This window comes from Anas platyrhynchos, chromosome 12, assembly GCF_047663525.1.
Source record: "Anas platyrhynchos isolate ZD024472 breed Pekin duck chromosome 12, IASCAAS_PekinDuck_T2T, whole genome shotgun sequence".
NCBI classification, from domain to species: domain Eukaryota; kingdom Metazoa; phylum Chordata; class Aves; order Anseriformes; family Anatidae; genus Anas; species Anas platyrhynchos.
This window is the reverse complement of record NC_092598.1, coordinates 6,586,922-6,610,193: the sequence shown is the minus strand read 5'-3', so window position 1 is coordinate 6,610,193 and position 23,272 is coordinate 6,586,922. Positions and strand designations below refer to the sequence as shown.

Genomic DNA, 23,272 nt, shown 5'->3' with positions numbered 1-23,272 from the left:
GCCATTTGCGTGGCATAGGTTTTTTAGCTAGGTGTTGGATTTGTATTGTAGAAGCATATTGGAATAAGAATACTTTCCTTGTTCCAAAAGTCTTAAAAACAATGTGAAACTGAAGTGCTATGTATTGCTCTATACTGAGTTGAAGAGGAAACTTGTGAGGTTTTATTTTTTTTCTTCTTCTTCTCTCCTGGAAAAAACTCATAGCGAGGAGATAACAAAAAAAAATAATCCTGCTTTTTACATTCTCTTTTGTATCACTTCTGCTCAAGGGAAAGAGTTCGCTTGTTCTGTACACTTGTTTAAACACATGCTCTTGATCTTGTGGCTGTACTGCCCTTGAAAGGAGGAGGCCAAAATACTTTTTTTTTTTTTTAAATTGCTTAGTGTCAAGAATGTTTTAATTGAGTTTTCATATTTTCTGGATTGCATAATTTTAAAATCTGTCCCCTTTACTATATGAAGATTATGTAGAATTATTATTCTTTCCCAAGAACAACCAAATTGTACAAATAAACTTCCTTTTCATGGGAAGTGGGAGGATTTTTGCTTGCAATTTAATACCGTTTTTTGGGGGGGAGGGGGGAGGGGAAAATCCTGATCTTCCAGCTGCTAGTTTATAGGGGAATGACTCGGTACAAGTCTCTCTTCTTCATTTTGTATTAAAAGAAAATATAGACATTTAAACCAACCGAACAAGAAAACGACCCAGATGTTTTCTGAAAATTAACTTGACTTTGCAAATTGGGCTTTTCTGTTTATAAAGAATTTAAGAGGTGTTTGCTGTAATTCAGAAAGTAACATGAAAGTTTGAGAACAATGTAGTGGAAAAAACAAACTGACCACAGCTGGGAAAGTAATACACACTTTTAGTGATACAAAATGTTCATGCTTACAAAACTAGAGTTGGTTTTCACTGTTCTATGGTCCATAAGTAATCCATCAGTGTATGAAAGACCAGAAATATGTAATACAAACAGGCTAATGCTTTTCACTCTCAATTCCACAGACTACTTTTGTTCACTTACTTGATTTTGCTGTTTACTGTAGTGGAAGGGAAAGAGGTTTTATTCTGCAGTTCCTTGTAGTTTACATTCAAACTGACTGTGACATAGGGCTCAAGAAAGGCTAGAGTCATGACCACTTTAAATCATTACTGATGCACAAAGGAAGAATCTCAGGGCCTCCAGAGTTCTCCTATCGATGGAGAGAAGGGAAGAAATGATTTTGAAGAAACTAAAAGCAAACAAACCCTGTAGGCTTTTAAATAGAGGACTAAGCTGTCGGAAAGAAAGATGGCATCACTGCTGTTCAAGTGGGTTGTAAATGACAGATCCAAGGCATCCTGGAGTGTTTTGGAGAAGGCAGAGAAGCTGATAAGTCTTGCTCTTTTCTGAATTGTTTTTGAATTTCTTCTTCTGTATTAAAACATTCTTGCCTGTTTTGGGAATTAAAACAAATGTTGCTTTAAAACATATAAATGTCTGATGCAAATTCTTTACAAAATGTCCCACAAGCAAAATGGACTTCCTGCTGTCCAATTTGATATTTTGATACTCTTATACACACTGAATTACTTTGTTTTATAGAAGAGTTTGAACTGCTTGACAGTCATATACTCATCTGGTGTGTGTTGAGTTGGCATTAATTGAGCGATGCTAACTGCTCATTAATTAGCTGAAAATCTGTCCCCAACCTTGCTGATAGTAGTCAAATAGATAGTAGGCAGATAGACAAGAATGTGAGAGCACAGCATTAAAAATCGTCATAGACTATGCAGATTGAAATTTAAGTGTTAATTCTTGAGCCTTTGAAAAGCACAATGTAAGTAAAAGGCTGAAGGCTTTTAAAAGCCTGTAGGAAATTCCATGCACTTGCTGTCCACGTATCTCCTGTTAGTTCTGCTATCTGTCCTCTAGGTTAGCTGTTGATGCTGAGAGCTGTGCTGTAATGTGTTATCCTCATGCATTTCTTATACTTAACCAATATTGCCACTCGTGAGTGTCAAATTAGAGCTCATTCAGCTGGAGAAACAGCAGCAAGAGTAGCCAGCCTCAGGAAGGTCGTGTGTCTTGAGATTTCCAGGGCAATTGCTTGAAGTTTGTCTTAGTTTTCTAAAACAATTGCTAAACAATCCATTGTATAGAGGATTTACATCTGATACAGCTGCTGTTCCAAAGCATATGTGATTTAAGCATGTTGCTCTTGTATCACATTTGGGGGAGTATCTGCCTTGTTCTTTGTAATTGGCTGTCCTTAATGTTCAAATATATTCTCTGTGTTGTTCCTCAGTTTAAAAAAAAAACAAACTCATAACTAGTAACTAGGAAGTATATTCAAGTCTCGCAACTCTTTTGGGGCTGCATGCTTTGAAGTCCAGAGGATATGAATAGTTGAAACTGAGCACACAACAGCAACATCTTGGGCTCTGCACAGACTCCTGCTGTCATATACACTTCTCCTGCTGCTGGAACCATGCTGGAATGTGCAATGTCAATGACAGTAGTTTTTGGTGGCAGTAGATGGTACCATCTGTTATATGTGGGTCAAATCAGCTCTGCAGCAGCAATACACCAGCACTGCGGTGCAGGGGAGATTCACCACTGGAGAAGATTTTTTTGATGAGAAAGAAAGTGGTATCATTGCTGTTAATGTTCCTTCGTGAAAGGGCTGTGCCATTGTAACAGCACATACTGGTGCTTGCGGTCGCGAAGTGAAATTGTTTTAAAGAGGCCTTTGGTTCCTTTGAACTCCACAAGTTGCACTTATGGGTAGAATTGAGGTGGTTCTGGTCCATCAACTAAGCACTTCCTTAACATAAGCATTTTGATTTCCCTTTTTATTTAACCCTACTGTGAATTTGTTTGGAGACTTTAGTGTTTTTGAGTGTTTTTGATGTTTGTGATTCAACTTTGGTGCATGAAACCACATTCAATGTGTATTTTGATTCAATGAAGTTTTTATAGGCAGGTAAGGCTTCTCTTTACAAAGTTTAAATAGTTTACTACATAAAATACTCAGCCTTGTGGGAGACTAATGTTTTAAAAAGATTTACTCTGTTGACAACAGAGCTACATTTTGCTGAAGGACGAATGGTGTAGGTGAACTTATATTAACACAATGAGTCTCTTAAAAGTTTTCCACTATTAGAGAAGCTTTTTCCCCCTTCTATCTGTGTGACGCTGGAGGAGGGAAGACGAGCAAATTTTTGCAGGAGAAACAAATTGCGAAAGCTGTAAAAAGGAGTCAAATACCAAGGTACTTCCTAAATTTTGCTTCACAAGTTTCAGCTTGAAGTTGCAGCTTTCTAAGCTCCTTCATAGTTTCTTAAACTGTGAAGGTAATTAATTTTACTGCTTATTAGGGACTTTCAGGTCTGTAAAGATCTATTTTTGTGGCATATCTAAAATGCTGAAGTCTTGAGAAGACTGAGCAAGTTGGTAGGTAAACACCAGTGAAGTAGTAATTGTGGCACCTCTTATTCTTAATAAATTTAATCTGGCAGACAGTCTGAAAATGCCTCTTATGGATTATGCTCTAAACAAACTAAGTGAAAGGAAGACAAAATAGTACTAGTTATATGCAATCCCTACCTATAAACACTAATTCAATGGTTGAATGGAAATAATTATGTGGTTTGGGGTGGACCCATCAATACTTCTTGGCTTGTGGCTGTATTTTGAATGGAAGGAGAGACTGTTGGTTAAAAATTCTCCAAAAAGGTGTGTGTGTTTTTTTTTTTTTGTTTTTTTTTTAAAGCACATACTTTCTTAAAAAGTTTCAGACCACGTCTGCCTAAGGGAGAAGAACAGTACACTGGTACTGCAGAGAGGAGCAGGGTCTAAAGGGAGGATTTTAAACACTCCGTCTTTGTAAGGAAGAATCCAGGTGGTATTATTAACTAAATCTGGAGTAATTAATTCAATTTTATTTTTTCTCAGTTTAGTTTATAATGAAAATCAAGTTATTAACTGTAACTGAGAATGACATGGAATTTATTATTTTGTACAAAACATGACATGGGATAAAGTTAGCAAAACATCATCGTGCTTAGCAAATTAAACTGGCTGTCAGCTCTAGGTCTTTGTATAACACAAAAAATGTTCCCAGGCGTTCCATCTAGTTTTTAGCAATGTGATAAGCTGGTAGAAATAAGTGTGTTTTTTGTGCAAAACAGGAAGTATACAGCTAGACATGTTGTACCACAGCACTATTAGCTTACATTAGCTATATGAAAAATTCTAATTAAATACACTTAAGGTGGAATTAGGAACAGGGGAAATCTTTGCATATGCTGTAGCTGAATTCATGTGCATGCAGTGAATTACCCAGGTAATTAAAGTTGCTTGGTACAATGAATGGCTTTAAAAGAGATACAAGAAAATTGCATGGACTTAAATACCGTAAGTATGTAATTGCAGAAAATGGTCTAAATTTGTCTTGATGTCTGTTGCTTCTATAACATAAGTTATGTCTTGTGCTCTGAATTTTGTTGCTCCAGGGTGTTTTGGAAGTGAGACAGCCTATCTTAATAGTTTTTTTGGTAAACAATTTTTAAAATGAAAACGTGAATATGCTTTAAATGTCATAGAGCTACAACAAATATTTCTTCTCTTTGACTTGTTCATATGCTCAAATTGCTGGGCATTTCAGTTTGTCTTCGTTTTCTAGTTTAAGCTTGTCTAATTGGAACTCATTAAGCAATGTTATGCCTCTTTCAGCTAGATGGAAATTTCTTTCACTGTTAGAGTTCTCCATGGAAATGGGTACCCAGCGATACTATTGAATAGATCTTAAACATGTGCTAGCTCACCCTTGATAGAAACCCAGTTTCTGGCTCAAGTCTCTGCACTTTATGGGCATTTTGCACTCCCAAGAACTCATCATCTCCTAGTGTAAATTGTCACAGATCTTTCCAATTAAATAAGGTTTATCTTGGACCAAGTTCTGTGTAGCTTTTTCTTAATGAATTGGACAGCGAAACAGAGCTTACTTGCATAGCTTGCAAAAAATGATGCAAAAAGGGGATAGCTACAGCTCTTGGTGGACACTTCCATAATTTGAACTGATTTCAAATTTCAGAACAGTCCCAAATAAACAGACTATAATCAGTCTGAAGTCTGAAGTGTCCTTTTGGAAAGGAGAAATTAAGTGCTCAAATTCGGAATGGGGAAGAACTGATTAATAGTATTGCAAAAAAGATTGTGTACAGAGGCTTAGGAATTCACTTAGGAATTCAAACTTTATTCTGTATATGAAAGAAAAAAAAATGGATATACATGAATGCTGCACTTTAACAGCAGTGATATGTGAACTATCTGCCCTCTTCTTTTGGATTTAGAAAGAATATGTTTGCAGATTAAGTCATGCCAGTGAGTTACCCAAAAAGGGAGAATTTTAAATGGATTAGTTTTTTCATTGTGTCATTTGGTTCATCCAGTCACCCATGTAGCCCTATCATAGGGCTACATGAATCCAGTATATTGAAACTGCATGTAATTAATAATGAGAACAATTGTGAAAAGTTGTTCTGCATCAACTGATGATGGGACAAAGTGAGGTGAATTTATACAGGTTATTTAAGCAATTTTAGGAAATATTTTAAAGTACTTGGATAATATAATCCAATACAGTATTTTAATCTACGTAGGCAAAACCTCATTTTCTGAGAATGAACTTGACAGCTGTATCCTGGGAATGGTTTAATGCTTGTGTATTTCTCAGGTCCCTGTTTTTGTGCAGAAGCATTTGACAGGTGGCATGCTGGTCAGATCAGAAAAAGAAGCAATTATCCCCATGTGATTTTTATTTGTATTCACTTATGTGATTCCTGATGCCACAGGTGGTTCTCAAATTGATATGTCAAAGGCCAGCTGTGCATCTAAAGTACGCAGAGCTTGGTCTCAGAATGCTCTATCACTTGCAGCAATGTCTTGCCAGGCACAACAGGTCTGTAGTCTTGCCTTTTGGCTTATTCTTCACAGTCAGACAAGTAAGGAGTTAAGTATAGCTCTGCTTTCTAACTGAAGACACCAAGACAGAGAAATTTGGTTTTTCATTTTGAAGATCCCAAGCTTCCTGCACAATATATACAATTGTAGCCCCTAAGATCCTGCTCAAAGTGAGGGCTGTACCTTTTTCCATGTGTGCTCTGAAAAGCGGGCTCCAGGTGACTAGCAGGCATGTATTCAGAATGCAGGTAGGGCTAGAGTACTTCAGCATGTGGCTCACCTTTCAGGTAATTTGTAGCTGTTTTGTCACTGAGATCTATTTCTGACGGGGAAAATGTTTTATCATAGGTTTTGAAACTGCAAAGTCTTTTGCACTGCATGGGGCTTATGTTATCCTGGCCTGCAGAAATATGTCAAGAGGCAATGATGCTGTACAACGCATTCTTGGGGAATGGGTAAGTGAATGTATGTAGTGTCCAGCGTTAAGCTATGTTTTTCAGGATGTGGAGTCTTTTGTGCAGTACAAGCAGTTAAATAGATGTGTTTTCAAGTAAGATCTAAGGAAAAGGGAATTTATCTTATTTTGTAATATGTTGTTGTTCAGTCAGTGGTGCTTGTGACAGGTTCTTCATTTCATGCGGTCACATTGGACTGCAAGGCTTTGCATGCTGTTATCTATGTGTATACAGATGTTTTCAAACCTAGAAAGTTTGAAAGAACCACTGAGGCATGTTTCACAGGTTGTAGGACAGAGTGATTCCAGAACCAAAATATAGAACTCACTGAAGGAGAGTGTACCCACTCAGGTATCAGACAGACATTTTTTTTTTTTTGTACTGTGGGAGATTTGGGGGAATAATCCTTACACTTTTCAAAACCAAAAATGCTTTCCTATCTTCCCTGTCCATCATGCAAATAACCAGTGCTGCTGGGCAGTCTGTCTTGATGTTTTTTTTTCCTTCCTGTTTCTTTCCTCTCTTTCATTTTTGTCATGCTAATACAAGCCCCCCAGTGCTTTTTATTCCTTTGTTTCTTTCTGACTCCTAGTTCTCCCCTCATCCCTTTCTGGGGGTCTTCTAAGGCCCTTATTAAAATATATTCAATGTTCTTCAATGTTCTTAATTTATTCCTCCCACAATCATTTACTTGCTGGTAAGGATAGTAGGCTAGTTTTGCCCAAGCTTGCTTTGACTGCTGATTTGAGATAATCTGTTGACACAATCCTATACCCTACACTTGAGTAATAAACTGCAGGGTCAGGTTCTCGGAATTTTATTTCTGTCCTGCTAGAATTATAGTGACGAGTGTTTTAGGTCCATTTCCCAAGCTCTGAAAATATTTCAGCTGCTCCCAGATGATATGGGAGAGCACTCAGTAGTATTAATATTTACACATAAGTAGTCTAGAGATGGTATTTATTAGTGCAAAACAAACAGTGCTTATTTACAAGTATTTCTAAACAAGTGATGCTTATAATACTGCTAGTTTTTGTAACCACAAGTTTCTTCAAGAAACAAAGTTTTTGCATTTAGACCTTTTTTTCTTGCTCTTATGATATTAATGATTTACACTAAAGGATTGGGAAGGAAAAATATCTTCCTTTCCCCTTTAGTACTTCATATTAAAGCTGTCTTTTTGGTCTTCGTTTCAATGACATTTTCAATGACATGGAATTCCAAAAAAAAATAATTCCAATCTGGGCAAGCATAGTGCATGTGCCACTTAAAGCTTGCATGTCCATTCCCTTCCATCAGAGCTGGATTTGGACATATTCTGTCTTGATATTAGCAGTCCTTGCCCAATTAATATAGAGCTATATATATGTATATATTTTTACTTAGAATAAAAGACACTCAGTGCAGCCTTATTTTAATTAAAAATATCACATTGCTCCCTTATTTCTGAGCTTATCTTTGAACATTTTGAAATGGGACTTCAGGAAATACTTGCCTTAGTACCTGTATTACCTCACTAGGAGTTAATGAATTGGTAATTGAATGAAGATCACTGAATTTCAAATTAGTTCAGAAACACTACATTTATTTACTAACAGTTTTCAAATTCTAATTGTTCAGAAAAGAATCTCATCTGTAAACTGGGTAGCTGGAAAACCTTCAATGCATCTTTGTAATGGCTTTGTTGTTGTTTATTGAGAGGGACTAATTAACTTTGATTATTGCACTAATATTATGGCACTTTGACAGTCCCTCAGATTTATGACTCTGGGAAAATAAACAAATGAAATGCAGGTGCTGGAGCAGAAAGAATAAGTTATTACTGAACTTTAATTACTTGGAGTGTGTAACCAGGAGAGAATTAGTTGATGAATTACAAGAAGCTTAAAGTTTACATCAAATTGTAAGCAATCCTGAGGAAAACACAAAACCTGCCCCAAAGTCTGTTATTGAAAACAGAGACAAAGATTAATTTGGTTGATTGATACTAATATTAAAATATTGACATAAAATATTAATTTTTAGCTTATAGGTGTTAGAGCAGAGCAGGAAGTTGTTAATTGAAAAATCCTTGCTAAAATTAAAGTTTCAGGAAAATGTCAACAATCTCTGCATACGGTTCAGACAAATTCTCAAGCTGTAGCTGTATTTGCTATAAAAAACGTTAAAATATCCACAGTATTTTGTCTCCTTTGTTCCTAGGGAAAGCAAAATAATTAAAAGTAAATGAGTTTTTTCGAGCTTTACTTTTCAATTTGGAATCAATTTGAAAAACAACAACAAAAAATCTGTTGAGGATGCAGCCTTACAAAGCCTCATGTTCATGTTGTTCAGTATTTTTGGCAGCAGTAGTGCTACCTACTTGCATTGTGGTTTGTTACAAGTTTTTGATGTGTCTCTGAGCTGTGCTCTAAATACTGTCTTTGTCCAATATTTTGAGGGGTGGAAACTTGTTAAATAAGTGCCTACTCTTCAACTGAATGTCCAAATACCCTTTTCTTCTAATTTTCACAAACTGTGCTTTTACAACTCAAAACATTGTTGCCACTTGGAATGCTAATGTGTTTGTATTGTAAGTGTACCATGTTAATAATGCAGTTTGTATTTCTGTAATTATAGCAAACATATTACCAAAAGCAATGTGTATCCGATATTGTTTTTTCTGTGGGGCAGCATGCTTTAAAACTTGAGGTTTGAATTTCTCAAATAACGTTTCCTTTTTCATCCTCATTTCATATGGGACATTTGTAATTCCTTATAAAGGAAGCAAGGAAAGTTCTGCACTAACACTGTTTTGCAAGAAGACGAAAGACTTAAAGATGTAAAAACAACTGTTGTTATTTTAAAGTTTGATATGGTTATGCTTGATGATATTTATTAAACTAAATCCTGAAATACGTGTTGGGTGTGTGTGCGTAGCATCTACTGTAATGCAGCATTCAGAAATGAAGTACAGAATACTTAAGAAAACCATCCAGCCTGATCCCCTTAGTGAGCTTATTTGTGAGTTCATGGTTCGGAGTGCCATAAAATAAGTGTCTGTGGAAATACGGCTTTTCTTTGGGCCTGATGTACTTTTAATAAGTTGTTAGTCCAAAAAAAAGAGTTAAAAATTGGCTTGTATGCTTATATTGAAAGCTGAAAATTAAGATTATGTGAGAAAATGGAAATGCTAAATGGCATGGAAAAATCCAGCTCTTAAGACATAGAGAAAACAGGAGGACTGATAAGATTTTTGTTCTTTAGATCAGCTGCTATTCTGGATGTTTAAAAACAAATTCAAACTGATCTTAATTGACTGCTGAAGACAAATCTAGAAAACTTTTTAACAATATATGTCAAAAGAGATGCTTTATAGAGAATTTGAGCCATCTGAGCAGGGATTAGCCACATAAACTTGCTAATTACTTTAGACAACTGACATTTGTTTGCAAGCTACAGTATTCCAGTTATTTTCCTTCTAAACTACAGGAGATTATATTTTATTACTACTACAAATAGGTAATTGTCTTGTGCGTAAAACATTGTGACAAATTTTAATGTGATTGGTTTAGCAAGTCTGTCAGATAATTTCTACAGAAAGGTAGAGTTGATTATATTTGTACAATTTAATGTCTTTAAATACGTAAGTATAGAGAGAGAAAGCAAGAGAGGAAGTATGTAAAAGCAGATAAAAGAGAGATCAGTATAGCTTTACATTTGATATCTTGAAAATGAATGTTGTTCATGCACGATGACATTCAAAATCAATTTAAAACTGTTTGATAATTTTGTTGCTCAGAAAAGAGGAAATTAGAATTCTAGAGTTATGATTCATTTTAATCAGAAAGAAATTGTCAAACATAAATCTCTCCTTGAGTAGTGAAAAGGCCTGAAAGCAGCCAAGAAAACATCAATACTTTGCAAAGGAGGAATGATTGTTCCAATTCGTAGCTTAATTGACTTTAAGGCTTAATGAAAAACACTACAGTGCTGTTTGTACACATAGCTGCTCTGACAAACGTTGAAATCTATGCTCCAGGAAGAGAAGCTAGGTAATTTATTTTACATTATTATTGATATAATTTTCTAATTGACTATGAGTGAAATGGTTGGATAGGACTGCATAGCTCCAGATGTTAGCAGTATTCTCAAGAAAATTCTTAAGAGAATGAATAATAAAATATTTCATAAATCACAGCTTTTCTTGCCATGAAGCTCTCGTTTATTTATTCCTGTCAAATAGTCTTTGAAGTAGATATTAAAAGATAAATTGTAAATTTAATATCTCATAAAAAGTATAATGTTTCTTTCGTAATTATTCCTCAGTGTTAAGCCTACAACTACATCAAAGATTGAATTAAAATGTAAAAAGAAAATTTAGATTTCCTTTATATTTAGGAATTTACAAGGTATAGATGTGACAGAGAAGCTCGAGAATGGCTGTGAAGAAAACCAACAAAATACACGTGACTCCTTGCTGTCTTCTTTTCCCCCAAAGTATTCTCCACCTAATGAGTGATTTATATTCTTGCTGATTAAGTAACTGAATTAAATTAAAACCTGATAACTGAGTCTTTGTATTCCAATTGTAGTCTTGCAACGTGCAGAAAGATGAGAGGCAAATTGGGCACATTTACTGAGAACATGGGCGAAAATTTTCATGTGTTTAGTTTGTTTCCTTCTCAAGGAAGGAGGACTGATTTCCCAAGTAGTGTTTAAGCTCCACCAGTGTCCTTGGTTTACTGTTTTTCATGTAAGTGCATAGCATACAGATAGCTCTGTAAAATATTGTTGTCTTAGTCTCTTAGTACAAGTGGATGTTAATTTGATACAAAAGATACAATTTCTTTTTCTGTCTATTGGATGTTAATTTTCTGAGGTATTTCTGTAAATCAGTCAGACTTCTGAAACAGGCATTTGACACCAAGCTTATGTTAGAACCAGCACAAGACATTGTTACTGGAAATTAACTTAAGTGGGGGCATCTCATTGTGATTAGTAGCAGATACTTATGGAAAAACATGAAGAGTGTCTAAAAGATAGCTTTAGGTATGTAGTAAATACAGAATGAAGCCACAGCCTGTTACTGAGTATAGAATTGGAGTTTCAAATTGGTGCTAAATAAAAGGTCTTAAAAAGTAATCTCTTCAAAATGGAAAATAGTTCAGACTATTACACTGTGAAGCACACACATTTCTGTGAAAATATTATTTCTAATATGGTGTCATTATTTTGTAATAAAGAGTTGTATCATTTCTAAGCATGACATTCTAAAACTACATATTCTTGGTGTGCACATGCCGTTGCAGTGTAGCATACAGTTATAAAAGCCTGCAGTGTACAGACATATTTCATCCTCTGGCGCTCTGAATAGCGACCGTGTTAAAGAATCAAGATAAAAGCAGTTATCCAAACCTTGCTGTGGGGAAAAGGTCTTGTAGAAAGAGGTATCGTTTACCAAGCTAGTTGGTAATGTAATAAATTCTGTATTGGCATGTCTCACCTCCAGCCACAGATGCACTCACTAAAACGTGATAGCCACTGCTGATATAAAGCTTTTTTCTTTTTAAGGGTGTGATCCAAACCTTTCTGAAGTGAAGGAATCTTTCAATTAGCTGTAATCTGATTGAATCAGACCTCATTTTACTAGCAGAGAATTGATAATGTAAGCATTAATCTGGTGTTACTATCACTGATGCTGGTTGAGACCAGTGTGAAAGGGGTTGGCCATGATGTTAAAGAGCTCAGTAAGTTCCTGTTAGTAACCTGTTCTGCTGAGACACCTTGCAAGAGCTCTGTATGTAGCAAAGCTGTTTCCTGGGTACAGGTGGAAAGTGAGTTATTAAACAGTGATAGATGTCATTTTAAGCAGTAGCAGTGTGCATACACAGCACTAATCAGAATTAAATGTAATGCAGTCTGCTCATACACTCTGTTAGTATAAGAAGCTGGTAAGCAGCTGCTTTTGTATTTTTGAAGTCTACTAATAATGTGTTCTGTGGTAGCAGTTTCTCTCGGTTTGCAGGTTTGTGTCTTCGGGCTGTAACTAGCCACAGGGACATGCTCAACCTGCCAGCTATTGACCTTGTTATCAGTGAGAAGTCTGTGGTCTCCAAGATCTTCAGCCAGATTCATCTAAAAACAGCTGCAAATCACTGAATGTGGCCACTGACAACAGCAAGAAGCTTTTTAACGATTTGCAAGGAAAATTGTGTTTAAAAAACCCCACAGTTAAAAACATTAAACAGTTTAACCAACATTTACATGGATGAATTGTTAAGATCTATTTTTCTGTACACTATAAACATATGGCATGAATTTGCTCTCATTACAGATGCTGAGAAAAGGGAAAGACAAATATTTATATTACATTCATGTTTTACAGTAAAAACACTGTTCAGTTTGTTTATACAGTTCCACTGTTACCATTTTTATGGTTAGTAATGAAACCACTGTAAAACAGTGTCTGAATTATATAGCAGATGTGTTAAGCCCCTAACTTTCAGGGTTGGGCATCCCTCTGAATACTGATGCCATTTCCACAAGAGCTGATGTACCGACTACAGCTGAACCGTTTCATACCTCTGTCCTCAGCTGTAGTTAGCCCCACACCATTACTGTACTCCAGAAAGCGTTTTACTGTCCAGATAAATACACTGATATTTTAAAGTAATTACATTTATGAAATACAAAGGAGACTGCTGGTCAGTGTGAGCGAATGCAGGAAGGCTTTAAAGGATTTGGTAGGCATTTTCCAAGCATTTAGGAGCTCATATGGCTTATATTTCCTGTAAACATGGATAAATTCAAAATGTTTAATTAATGTGATATATGTTTAATTTCTCAACGTGGTTGTAGGATCTTGGAAATATTTTGATTCTGGTATAGTTGATATCTGTATTTCAAAATAACGTCCATAATACGTGTGAAAATAGATTTTTTTAAAAAACAGGAATATACTTCTCAAAAGTGTGATTGTATTATCTACTTGAAAATGTCTACAGAAAATTAAAAGTTTTGATCTTTACTAAACAATAGTCAGTGAAATACAGAGATTGTTGATTCTTTAATAATATTTGCATGTATATGACAATTTACAGGAAAAATGCGTGGTACCCACCCAAGGTTTTTCAGTTCTGCAGAGCCACAGATTACAGAATGTCACATAGATTTGAATTCCAGAACATCTTGCTTAGACATTTTGTCTTGACGGTGACTGTTTTTTTAGTCTGCAAATGTTCTTTCCTTTAGAATATCCAGAGTTTATTAACTGTGGAAGAAAAGAATAATAGTCTTTTTTATATTTGGGAAAAAAAAAATCAAAAAGTTCTGCAATGGTCCGGTCAATTTGTCCTTTCCTTTTTATGCTTTATGTGAAGAGAGGCATTGTTCCTGAAAACATGGTTAAGTTTGAGCCTCTTGTTAAATACAGTCCAGGTAGATGCATTCTTTCCTAGACTGAGTCCTACTGGCACTAGATTTCTAAATGCAAGTTCTGGGAGCAAAGAGGGGGGAATTAAAGTGGCTGGTTATATTTTTTTTAACCATCTTCACAATTAATCTGATTGTAACGTAAGCTTGTAATATATTCCATTAATGAAGAAGACAAGCTTAGCTTATGGTAAATACAGTACTAAGTGTTTATAGTGCATTTCATATTTTACATGATTCCCTTTATAATTCTGCTTATCTTTTCATTCTAATTCCCTAAAGGATGTATAAAAGAACCCCTAAAGAGAGTAATTACTGCTCTATTCCTTAACCAAGGCTCCTTTTGCAAAAAGAAATCTGAGCTGCTTTTTAAAGAAGGCAGTTTTAAATAAAAATGCAAATAAGCTGCTTTGTAACCACATTAATTACCCACCTAGTCTCTTATTACCATGTTTGTATTGTTTGCAAACACTATTTACAGTCGTGTGGAAATTACCATTCCTGGTCCTGAGGAAGACTGTTGTTGGTAGGTTGTGCTTTGGAACCAATTAGAGTGAACCTTGTCTCCATTGAGGCTCATGGGAGAAAGCATAGCCTTGCAATGTCAAATAACAGCATTAACTCAGGCTGCACAGGCATAGTGTTGTAATTATATTATTGGCCCTCTTTTGCTTCTGCAATGAGTTTCATTCTCTGCATTTTAAAACTAACAGGCAGCTTTGTGTCTCGCTAATGATTTAATATGTACTGTGATAATTTTTATGAAAGTCGTGGTGAAATCCGGTGGGTCATTTGTCCCCAAATTGGTTCTTTGCTCTAATTTTATAAAAAAGCAAACAAAAAAACCCTAACACTTATGTTCAAGATCTCATAGATTTCCATGTAATTGATTTTTACAGTGAAAAAACAGCTTCATTAGTTTATTTCATTATTACAAGTGAACAGGATGGAGTATCTGATCGCATTAGTTGTAAGCAAAATATTTAGCTGGCAATAACTGAGCGGTCATTAGACTTTCAGCACTTTGCTGAAGAAACTGAATGCTCCATAGAAAAAGGTAGTCTTGTTTGTCAAGTGAAATGCAAACCTGTTGCTAACCTAGTATGTGTTGTGTTCTCTTCTTTGATTTATTTGTTACTTACAAATGCATAAAGGTTCTTTGGTCTAAAAGTTGCTCTGAAATTAAGACCAAAACAAAGAGATGTCATGTCTCAGCAATTATGTTTTTGGAGTTGTAATCTTTTCAGATCCCGAAGAGCTTAGTTTGATTCAAACTGTGTGCAGTCTGAAATGTGAAGAAATTGTTCCTTTAAGATTTGTTTTCTTAGTCTCATTACTAGAATCATAGAATATCCTGGGTTGGAAGGGACCCGTAAGGATCATCGAGTCCAAATCCTGGCACCACACAGGTCTACACAAAATTTTAGACCATGTGATTAAGTGCATAGACCAAATGCTTCTTAAACTCAACAGGCTTGGTGTACTTGGTGACTACTTTTCTGGGGAGCCTGTTCCAGTGTGTGACAACCCTCTCAGTGAACCCTTGTTGAGTCTTCTGGATGGGGAAGAAAATGTACGTAATTACAGAATTTGGTGTTCTGTAATTTTTACGAGGGACAAATTGTGGCCCGACTGGTTTTAACTGAAGCACCTTCAGGTCTCTTAGGCCTCGAATGTTTGTTGGTTGTAATAACAAAGAGCTATTTGTCCTAAAGGTCCTAAACACACACTGTTAGGCAACTTCAAAGGTCTTAGATTAATTTTACACTACAGGTTCTTTACTACATGGTAAACTGGTGAGTCGTATCTGATCCAGCTTACCTGACTTGGTAGACACTCTCTACAAATGCAAATAAATCACTCAAAACAAACTTATGATCAGTATCTCTTGTTTTGCAAAAGTGGAAAAGATCCTTAATTTATTAGGTTCATGTAAGCATGGGGGATATTTACCCTTTACCCTTGGGGAAAGGGTAAATACCTAGTTGTGGGCAGAACTGAAGGAACTTCAGGCTGTGTTAGACATCCCAGATCTCTTGTGAATAGGTGGGAAAGAAAGTACAGGACCCAACTCAAGGAAAATTGCATTCAGGACTTGTATTCAGACATGGGATGTTAACCGGGTATTAAGAGTTATCTCAGAAATACTAATCTGCTATGTAGAAGGACAACCTGCATGCTTACCTGCAACCTCAAATAGAATGTCAGGGGAATTCACGTGGCAGTGAACCCTCTCTGTGTCAAGGTGACACTATGCCTTGTGTGATCAGGGACGTTTAAATTTTACTTGGTCACACTATTTTATCGTTTTTAGGAACTGCTCATTAATGAAGTCATGTTTAATATGTTATGGTTACAAACAAAGACATGAATGTATGTACTCATTTCTAATTAATTTGTGTAATTATGTTTTATAATCTAGGTGTTTGCAAAGCAGAACGTGGTACACCCCATTTACTGTCTGCTGTAGCTAATAAAAAATAATAGAATGAAAATAAATCTTGAAACTAACTTTAATTGTAAGTATAGATTAGTTGTAAATTATATCTTTGTTATGTTTATTTTTTAATTCTGCAGTGTTGCAGGTTTGTAGAGCATACCAATTAGTGTAGTTATTCGAAGTAATGATGAGTTAATTACCGTAAATGCAGAATGTTATTTCTGTGACAATTTAAAATACAGTACTGAGTTACATTTTTTAAATGTACGATGAGAATTAAAGGGAAAAAGTAAATGGTGATGATAAGATGTGTTAATGTTATAAAAGTCTATCAAAGTGATAATACAGATAAGATAATTAAAAGTGCAAAGTATAACAATTAATAAAATTTCATAATCTCAGCTCATGCCATTATAAACGTGGACACAAACGAGATAAACCTATGTATTTCACTATGCATTAACGTATCACTTGGGAAAAGGCAATTTGACTGAATTCATCTGAAACTGATTACTGTACTTCTAATTCTGCTCGTGTTCACTGAGTGAAGCCTCTCTTTCTTGAACTCATCTCCTGCTGATGGGTAGGCAGCCACGTCAGTAGTGTGCTTATTTGGTACCTTAGGCAGAAAGTGTTGTCAAGTTGGTTTTTGTGAATATGTTTAAAGAGTAGAAAATGCTTCTAGCTTAGAGGGTTTTCCTCGCTGATGAGCAGTAGTAAATCCTACCATTTTGAAAGCAGTGTAGTATACCTATGAGAAATGAGCTGATTCACAATGTTTCCTTGAGCATGCACACTGTAAGAGATATTAATAGCTTCCTTCAGCAGTGTCCCAGTTAGAGTAACTTTGAAATGCAATATTTCATTCTGTCCTGATTAAATTAACCTTAAATTTTCTTGTGAAATGGCATGAATGCCTAGAGATAGTTTGAAGCATACTGTGTACATTCGTACTGTCACAGGAAAAAACGTGTCCAGGGTAGTACCTGGGTGTTAAATGTTTATTTTTAAGTCCAGAATTGGTTGTCTCCCACTTGTGTGCAGATTCTGTCACGGGAACTGGTGCTTCTGGTTGCCCAGTGTTACAAGTTCTGGTGAAATTAGTGATGCTGGAATTTATACATTAAAGGTTTTGTTTATAAAGCTCAGCAGGAAAATGTTCCTCTACTTCCTAAGAAAGGTTAAGCAAAGGAAAAGCTCTGTTTCTAGGGGAAGTTTTTGATGCCCTCCCTGGCACAACAGTTTACAGCCCTGCTCAGGTTGTGAAAAAACAATGCACAAACCTGAAAATCCAAGACATTCAGTTTCATCTATTTGGTAGTGTTATGACAGAAATCATTACAGGTTTGATAGATTTATTTATAAAGACTTGCTTCAATATTTAAAGTACATCTATTCCAGCATTCCTCATTTCAAGCTCGGCTGTGGATCAAGATGAAAGAAAAATTAAATTGTATATTGAAGAGCTGTTAATTGAACTGCACTGCATTTAGCAAGGGAGCATCAGCTTCAGGCAGTCAATACTACAGAGAATTTTTAATGTACTGTATCACTAGATTGTCAGTTTGTATTGGAGAATGCAAACAGACTGCTTCGACTGGTGGTAAAGCCCTGGAAACTTTTAAGTTGTTGAGGGGAGAAAATGTTATACTTTGATGTGTTGTGACAAAGCAGTTGAGAGAACCAGGAACAACATTTTTTTTTTTTTTTAGGTGAATATTTTTTTGCCTTAATATTGATAAATTCTGATTCCTAGGTATTTAGTCTTTAAATGGATAAAGGTTGTGTATGGATGCTTTATTAAAGTAGTCAAAACAAGTTCCACAGAATTCTTGAACTTGCACAAACGTTACTTTGAAATTTGAGCAGCTGTGAAAGTCTCATTTAAAAATATTAGTTCTCTCTAGATATAATTCTAAAAAATAGCATATCAAAAACCTTTAGAAATGCTTTAGAAAAATGTTATCTCTCTTTCCTAAGGCAGTGTTAATTTCTTTTGTAGTTAATCTTTTGTGCTGGAATTTAGTACATTTATAGTTAAAGATTCTTTTAACAGCTAAATTATTTTAACACATCTTCTGGGATAACATGGTCTGTTTGGTGTTAAGTATGAAATAGTTTTTATTTCATTTTCTTCACTGATAAAAATGAAATAACTAGAGGCATTTGTAGAACCAGAACAGATTTAGGGCTATGGTGTTAGATTAAAGATGAACTATTTTAAGACAGAGCTTGTTCCAGCTGTCACACTTCAGGATAAGATTCTTTATACGTTTGGTGGTCCATACAAGGCTAAAGTCCACTTTCAGAATAACCATTGCAAGCCCCAGACCTGATTATTAACTATTTTTAGATATCAGTTTCTGTACTTCTTTTCCATACCCATGGCAGGTCTCAATTAAGTGGTAAGCTTTAAAATGTCATATGGTGCTGGTGCATTGTCTTCTCTTGGAGTGGAAAGATCTTTTGTAAAGGTTGGAATTAATTTGGCCCATCTTGGCACATCTGTAGTAACTGGGAAGACTGGGAGTGGCTTTTTTATGCTAATACCAAAATACTACATACCAGGAAAGAGTTTCAGTCCAACTGTTTGCAGGCCATACAAGAAGCTAAATAAATATTTGAACATAGACTTGAGTGCTGCTGAGTTTATTTTTCAGAAAGATTAATACTACTGAAATACTTATACAGCCTTAAAAGCTGTATAAAAAAAAACATACTTCATATTAGAAGCTATAATTTTAATACCCAAAGTGTTTTATGCAATTGAAGTAAAATCTATGAATTAATTTGAATATTACTTTGATATAGTAATATCAACATATTTAGTGATTTTGCTACATTTGTGTGAAAGTATTTGACAATGTGACTACATACAACTAACATTCAAGAATCCTTTATGTGACAGCTTGATTATCAGAGTAAATGTAATAAATCAGGGATCAGCTTGAAAACTTACAGAAATGAACTAAAATTCTTCAGTTTTATTCTTATCTAGGTAAATCTTGCATCTTCCACAAAGTGTTTAGTTGTCTGAAATGAAAGCCCAATTCTGAGAACCGTCGTAGCAATATAATATCAGTTACACAAATAAATCATTAATGTAGGTGGAAATTTACTTATGCAACAAAAAGTGCAATTCATTTGGCTGTCAGCATCAGATCTTGATAGAATGTTCAGTTTTATTATTGGAAGAACTAAAGATTTCTGTTGACCTTTCTTTGGACATGAACGACAGGACTTCGCTTAGAAGCTGGACTTCCTTTACTGAATCTTAATAAATAAATAAATAAATAAAATAAAATAAATAAAGAAAAAAAAGGTTAGTCTGGTTTTCCTCCCTGTAACTCTGAGGTTGCTAAAGTTCAAATGTTAATAGGCTTCAAGAAGGTGTGTATACTTTTTTTTTTCTTTTTAGGCTAACAGTTTGTGTAGATTCCTAATCTCTAGGCAATTAAAAAAGTTGTTAAAAAGTTGTATGTTACATGTTTCTTTATGCACTGTGTGGCTGCATAAGGCAATAGCTTTAAAATGTTAAAAAAAAAAAAAAAAAAGCCTACAGAATGCACAGTCTGATAACAACAACAAATCTAATCTAAAGTGACAACTGGGAGACTTTCCCAGACGTTATTCTCTTTAATGTAACATGACTTTAAATTGATGCAGCCCCACAGTGATTGAAAAACTCTCAGAGCTTGTCTCCCGTGATTACATTTCTGATCTGTACAACTTAATTTTTTAACTTGGTGAATCTCACTTTTGCAAATGAGCAGTTTGTTTATGTTTTAAGAGGGTGAGCTTCAGTGATGCAAAAGCAATGGAACTATAACACCGCAAAAAGTAATATTGCTGATAACGATTCTGGTCAGCAACATGGACACATTCTTTTTCTCAGTGATACAAGAGTCATCTGGTACATATAAGGCACTTCTGTGTGTGCTGCCTTATACTGATCTAGAGCATTTAGTGTTAAATTAACATGGAATTGAAATTAAGAGAAGACAAACCTTAGGTAACCTTAACTCCCTGCTCCCACATTCAAAATACTTTTGTGAAAGCATTTTAAATCTTCTTAAGGTTCTTTATATCTTGAAAATTGGTTCAATTATCTTGAATTTTACATTTTTATTTAAAGGATATGTTATATATTACCTTAAACAGAAACTTGTACTAGAGTTCCTGAGAAATGGGTCACTGAAAATTTATTAATGAACTGAAGCAGGATGTATCCATGACATACGTGATATAACATTTTAGAGAGAAGATAGGAAGGATAAAATTACATTTTTTTTTATTGTTATTCCTTGATTATATCTGGAACTGTAGCTGTAGACTGATGGTTGGATTTCTACTTATAATTTATGTAACTGACAGTAAATTTTGAGTTAACAGAATCGCTCATCAAGAGGGGAAGGATCCACAGCTCCTTTACTCAATGTTACAGTCTTACATCCTCCTACTCCCACTCCCAGCTATTGGGACCATACCACACCACATGGGAGGAGAATGAGGCTTTCCAGTTAGGAATGCAGGCAAGTTAAACATCTAAAGCTGAAAGGAAGAAGACAGAAGAGGAGGCAGATGTCCCGAGTAAAGTGGAAAGGATAGAGAAGAAGGTCAAAACACTTGCATTTGATACTGGCCGCTGTCTTTGTTTAGAATACAGTAGGAAAACCACAGATTGATTTGGAACCTTTGTAATCAAGTAAATTGTTGAAATTTGTATTTATTTTTGATAAGCCTTATTTTACTCTAGCTTTCTCTTGTGTTTTTTTTTTTTTTTTTTTTTTTTTCTAGTATACAAGTACATAAATTTTCATTTTCCTCTTCAGTTACCTTTTAAAATGTATACAGTCTGAGGAATGATGTATTTAAAGCAATACTTTATAATATATATAAGCTGCTTCTGGGGCTGCTGTTTAGAAATATGTGTGGAAAAATGGTCATGTGTAAGAAGAAATGGCCTGTGGTCAGTTTTGTAATACAAATTCTAAAAATCTGTTATTTATTTCTGTATTGCTACTCTCAGAAGCAGAAAATGATACCCACGGGTAGGTACAGTGATTGGTTGATATCAACTGGAAATAAAAAGAAATAAAAGCCTCTGAAATGGAGTAGCTGAGTTTTATGTCAGTGATGCATCAAGGTGTGTTGTAGTTATGTAATAGTGCCTGATTTATGCCATGTTAGGAGAATCAGGGATTCAGAAGATGGGGATTTAATCCATAAAATGGCAGATAATATGCAAGACAGGTAATAGGCACCACAGATAATTTTTCATGAAGGAGAAAATGAATGTTGTGGTTTTTAGGAACATTTCAGCAGCCTTGGTTAAAAGCAATAAAGCTCTGGAGGTGCTAGAGGGAAAAAGGAAGAAAAGCAAAGGAATAACAATTGTATTAAAATGTCAATTTTTTGAACCATACAATAGAAAGTAAACCAGATGAAAACAGACTAGCAATATAAGATACCTAATATTAATCCTTTTTAATAAGCTGTTGTAACCAACCATTTATTTGATGCTTTCATTGCTTAAACACAAAATTCATTTTGTGATCTACATGTCCAAGAGACTATGGTGCTGATTTCAGTCCTGGAGCTGTTTTCGGATCCTTCCTACTGTTTAGTTTGCATAACCTGCTTGAAAGAGTATGATTTCATGATGCATCTAAACTTAATTAACAGCTCAGAGCCACCAGCAAGGTTGTTGTCTTGCCAACATGGTCAGGTCATTGGCCAATATAAACATGGATCTAGAGACTTCCTGACAGGCACCCAAAAAAAACCCTGGAAATTATATGCATGCAAACATGTCAGGATGCATATTTGGATTTTAAACTAGTTGAGTGACTTCAGCTGCTTAGTTGAATAAAGCTAATATCCATGTGTCTTAAGATATGTGTTACCAAAAAGATGAGTTTTGTTTGTAAGAATGTAGTTTGGAAAAGAAAAATGTAGTTTCTGTAGAAAGAAGAACTTTGCCATCTGGAGAATCATTTTCCAAGATCACTTTTTTTTTTTTTTTTTTTTTTTTTTTTTTTGAGAGAGAAAATACATACTTTGTTTTACTGTGTATAATCTGTTTGAGAAATTAACTTGGTATGTAACTGCATTTTCTTTTCTCTGCAACTTCTGCTGTATTTCAGCGTAACCTGTCCCTTATGCATTGGTAGCTTGTTAAAGGGCCATTTTGTTATAAAAAGCTGGAGAATCAACACTGCATTTCAAGTGGTTCATCCAAGTCTTTGAGTCTGATTCAAATCATGTCCAGTTCAATTAGTCACTGTATTGGGCATGTGAAGTCTTACATGGAGTTGGAAAGGATTTCTTTTTCTTCCAGTGATGAGCAGCACTGGAATTACTTTGCATTTTTGTTCTTTCATTCTCTTTCCATGTCAACTTTTGGAAAAGAGAAATGGTCAGGGAATGTGAATAATCACAATTTCCACTAATCGCTAAGTCCCACATGTTTGCAAGGAACACATCCTGGCAGAGCTGTTCTGTGTGGCAAGTTGGTGCAGATTCTTTTGCACACTTTTCAGCATCCTGTGTCTCATCCTATATTCAGAAGCCTGTGGAGTTTGCATTTTGAGACCTAACCTATCTTCACCAAGGTGACTGTGGGTTTTTCTGGATTTGCCCTCCAGGATATTTTTAATTAGATATAAAGGAATGAATACATTACTTTAAATTATTTTGATGAAAGAATTCTTGCACTGTCATTAACAATGAGTTAAATGAGCTAAAACTTCCCTCTAGTTCCCTATCTTTTGATGAGGAAACAAAGCAGTTCTTTGCATGATTAAGATTTGTGGTATCACGCCTGAAATGAGAAGCTGTAATATACGCTCTATAATTTATGAAGGGTTTTTTAACTCCTGTGTGACCACTCTTCTTTTTCTGACTATTTTTACAGCTGGCTTTGTCATGTTTTGCTTTGGTTTCAGACTCTGACATCAAAAAATTACGTCTATGTTTGTTTTCTTTATTGCTAAAGAAGCTGATTGATTACCCAA

The 23,272-nt window shown here is 35.2% G+C and overlaps 1 protein-coding gene across 2 annotated transcripts in view; it reads left to right on the top strand.

The window, feature by feature from the left end:
* Positions 1-23,272, top strand: part of WWOX (WW domain containing oxidoreductase) — a 509,171-nt gene that overhangs the window by 22,512 nt on the left and 463,387 nt on the right. For both annotated transcript variants that reach the window (XM_005018259.6, XM_013098287.5), the window contains exon 5: positions 6,297-6,403. In XM_005018259.6, the coding sequence (XP_005018316.1) occupies positions 6,297-6,403 (107 nt within the window). The remainder of the gene's footprint in view (positions 1-6,296; positions 6,404-23,272) is intronic.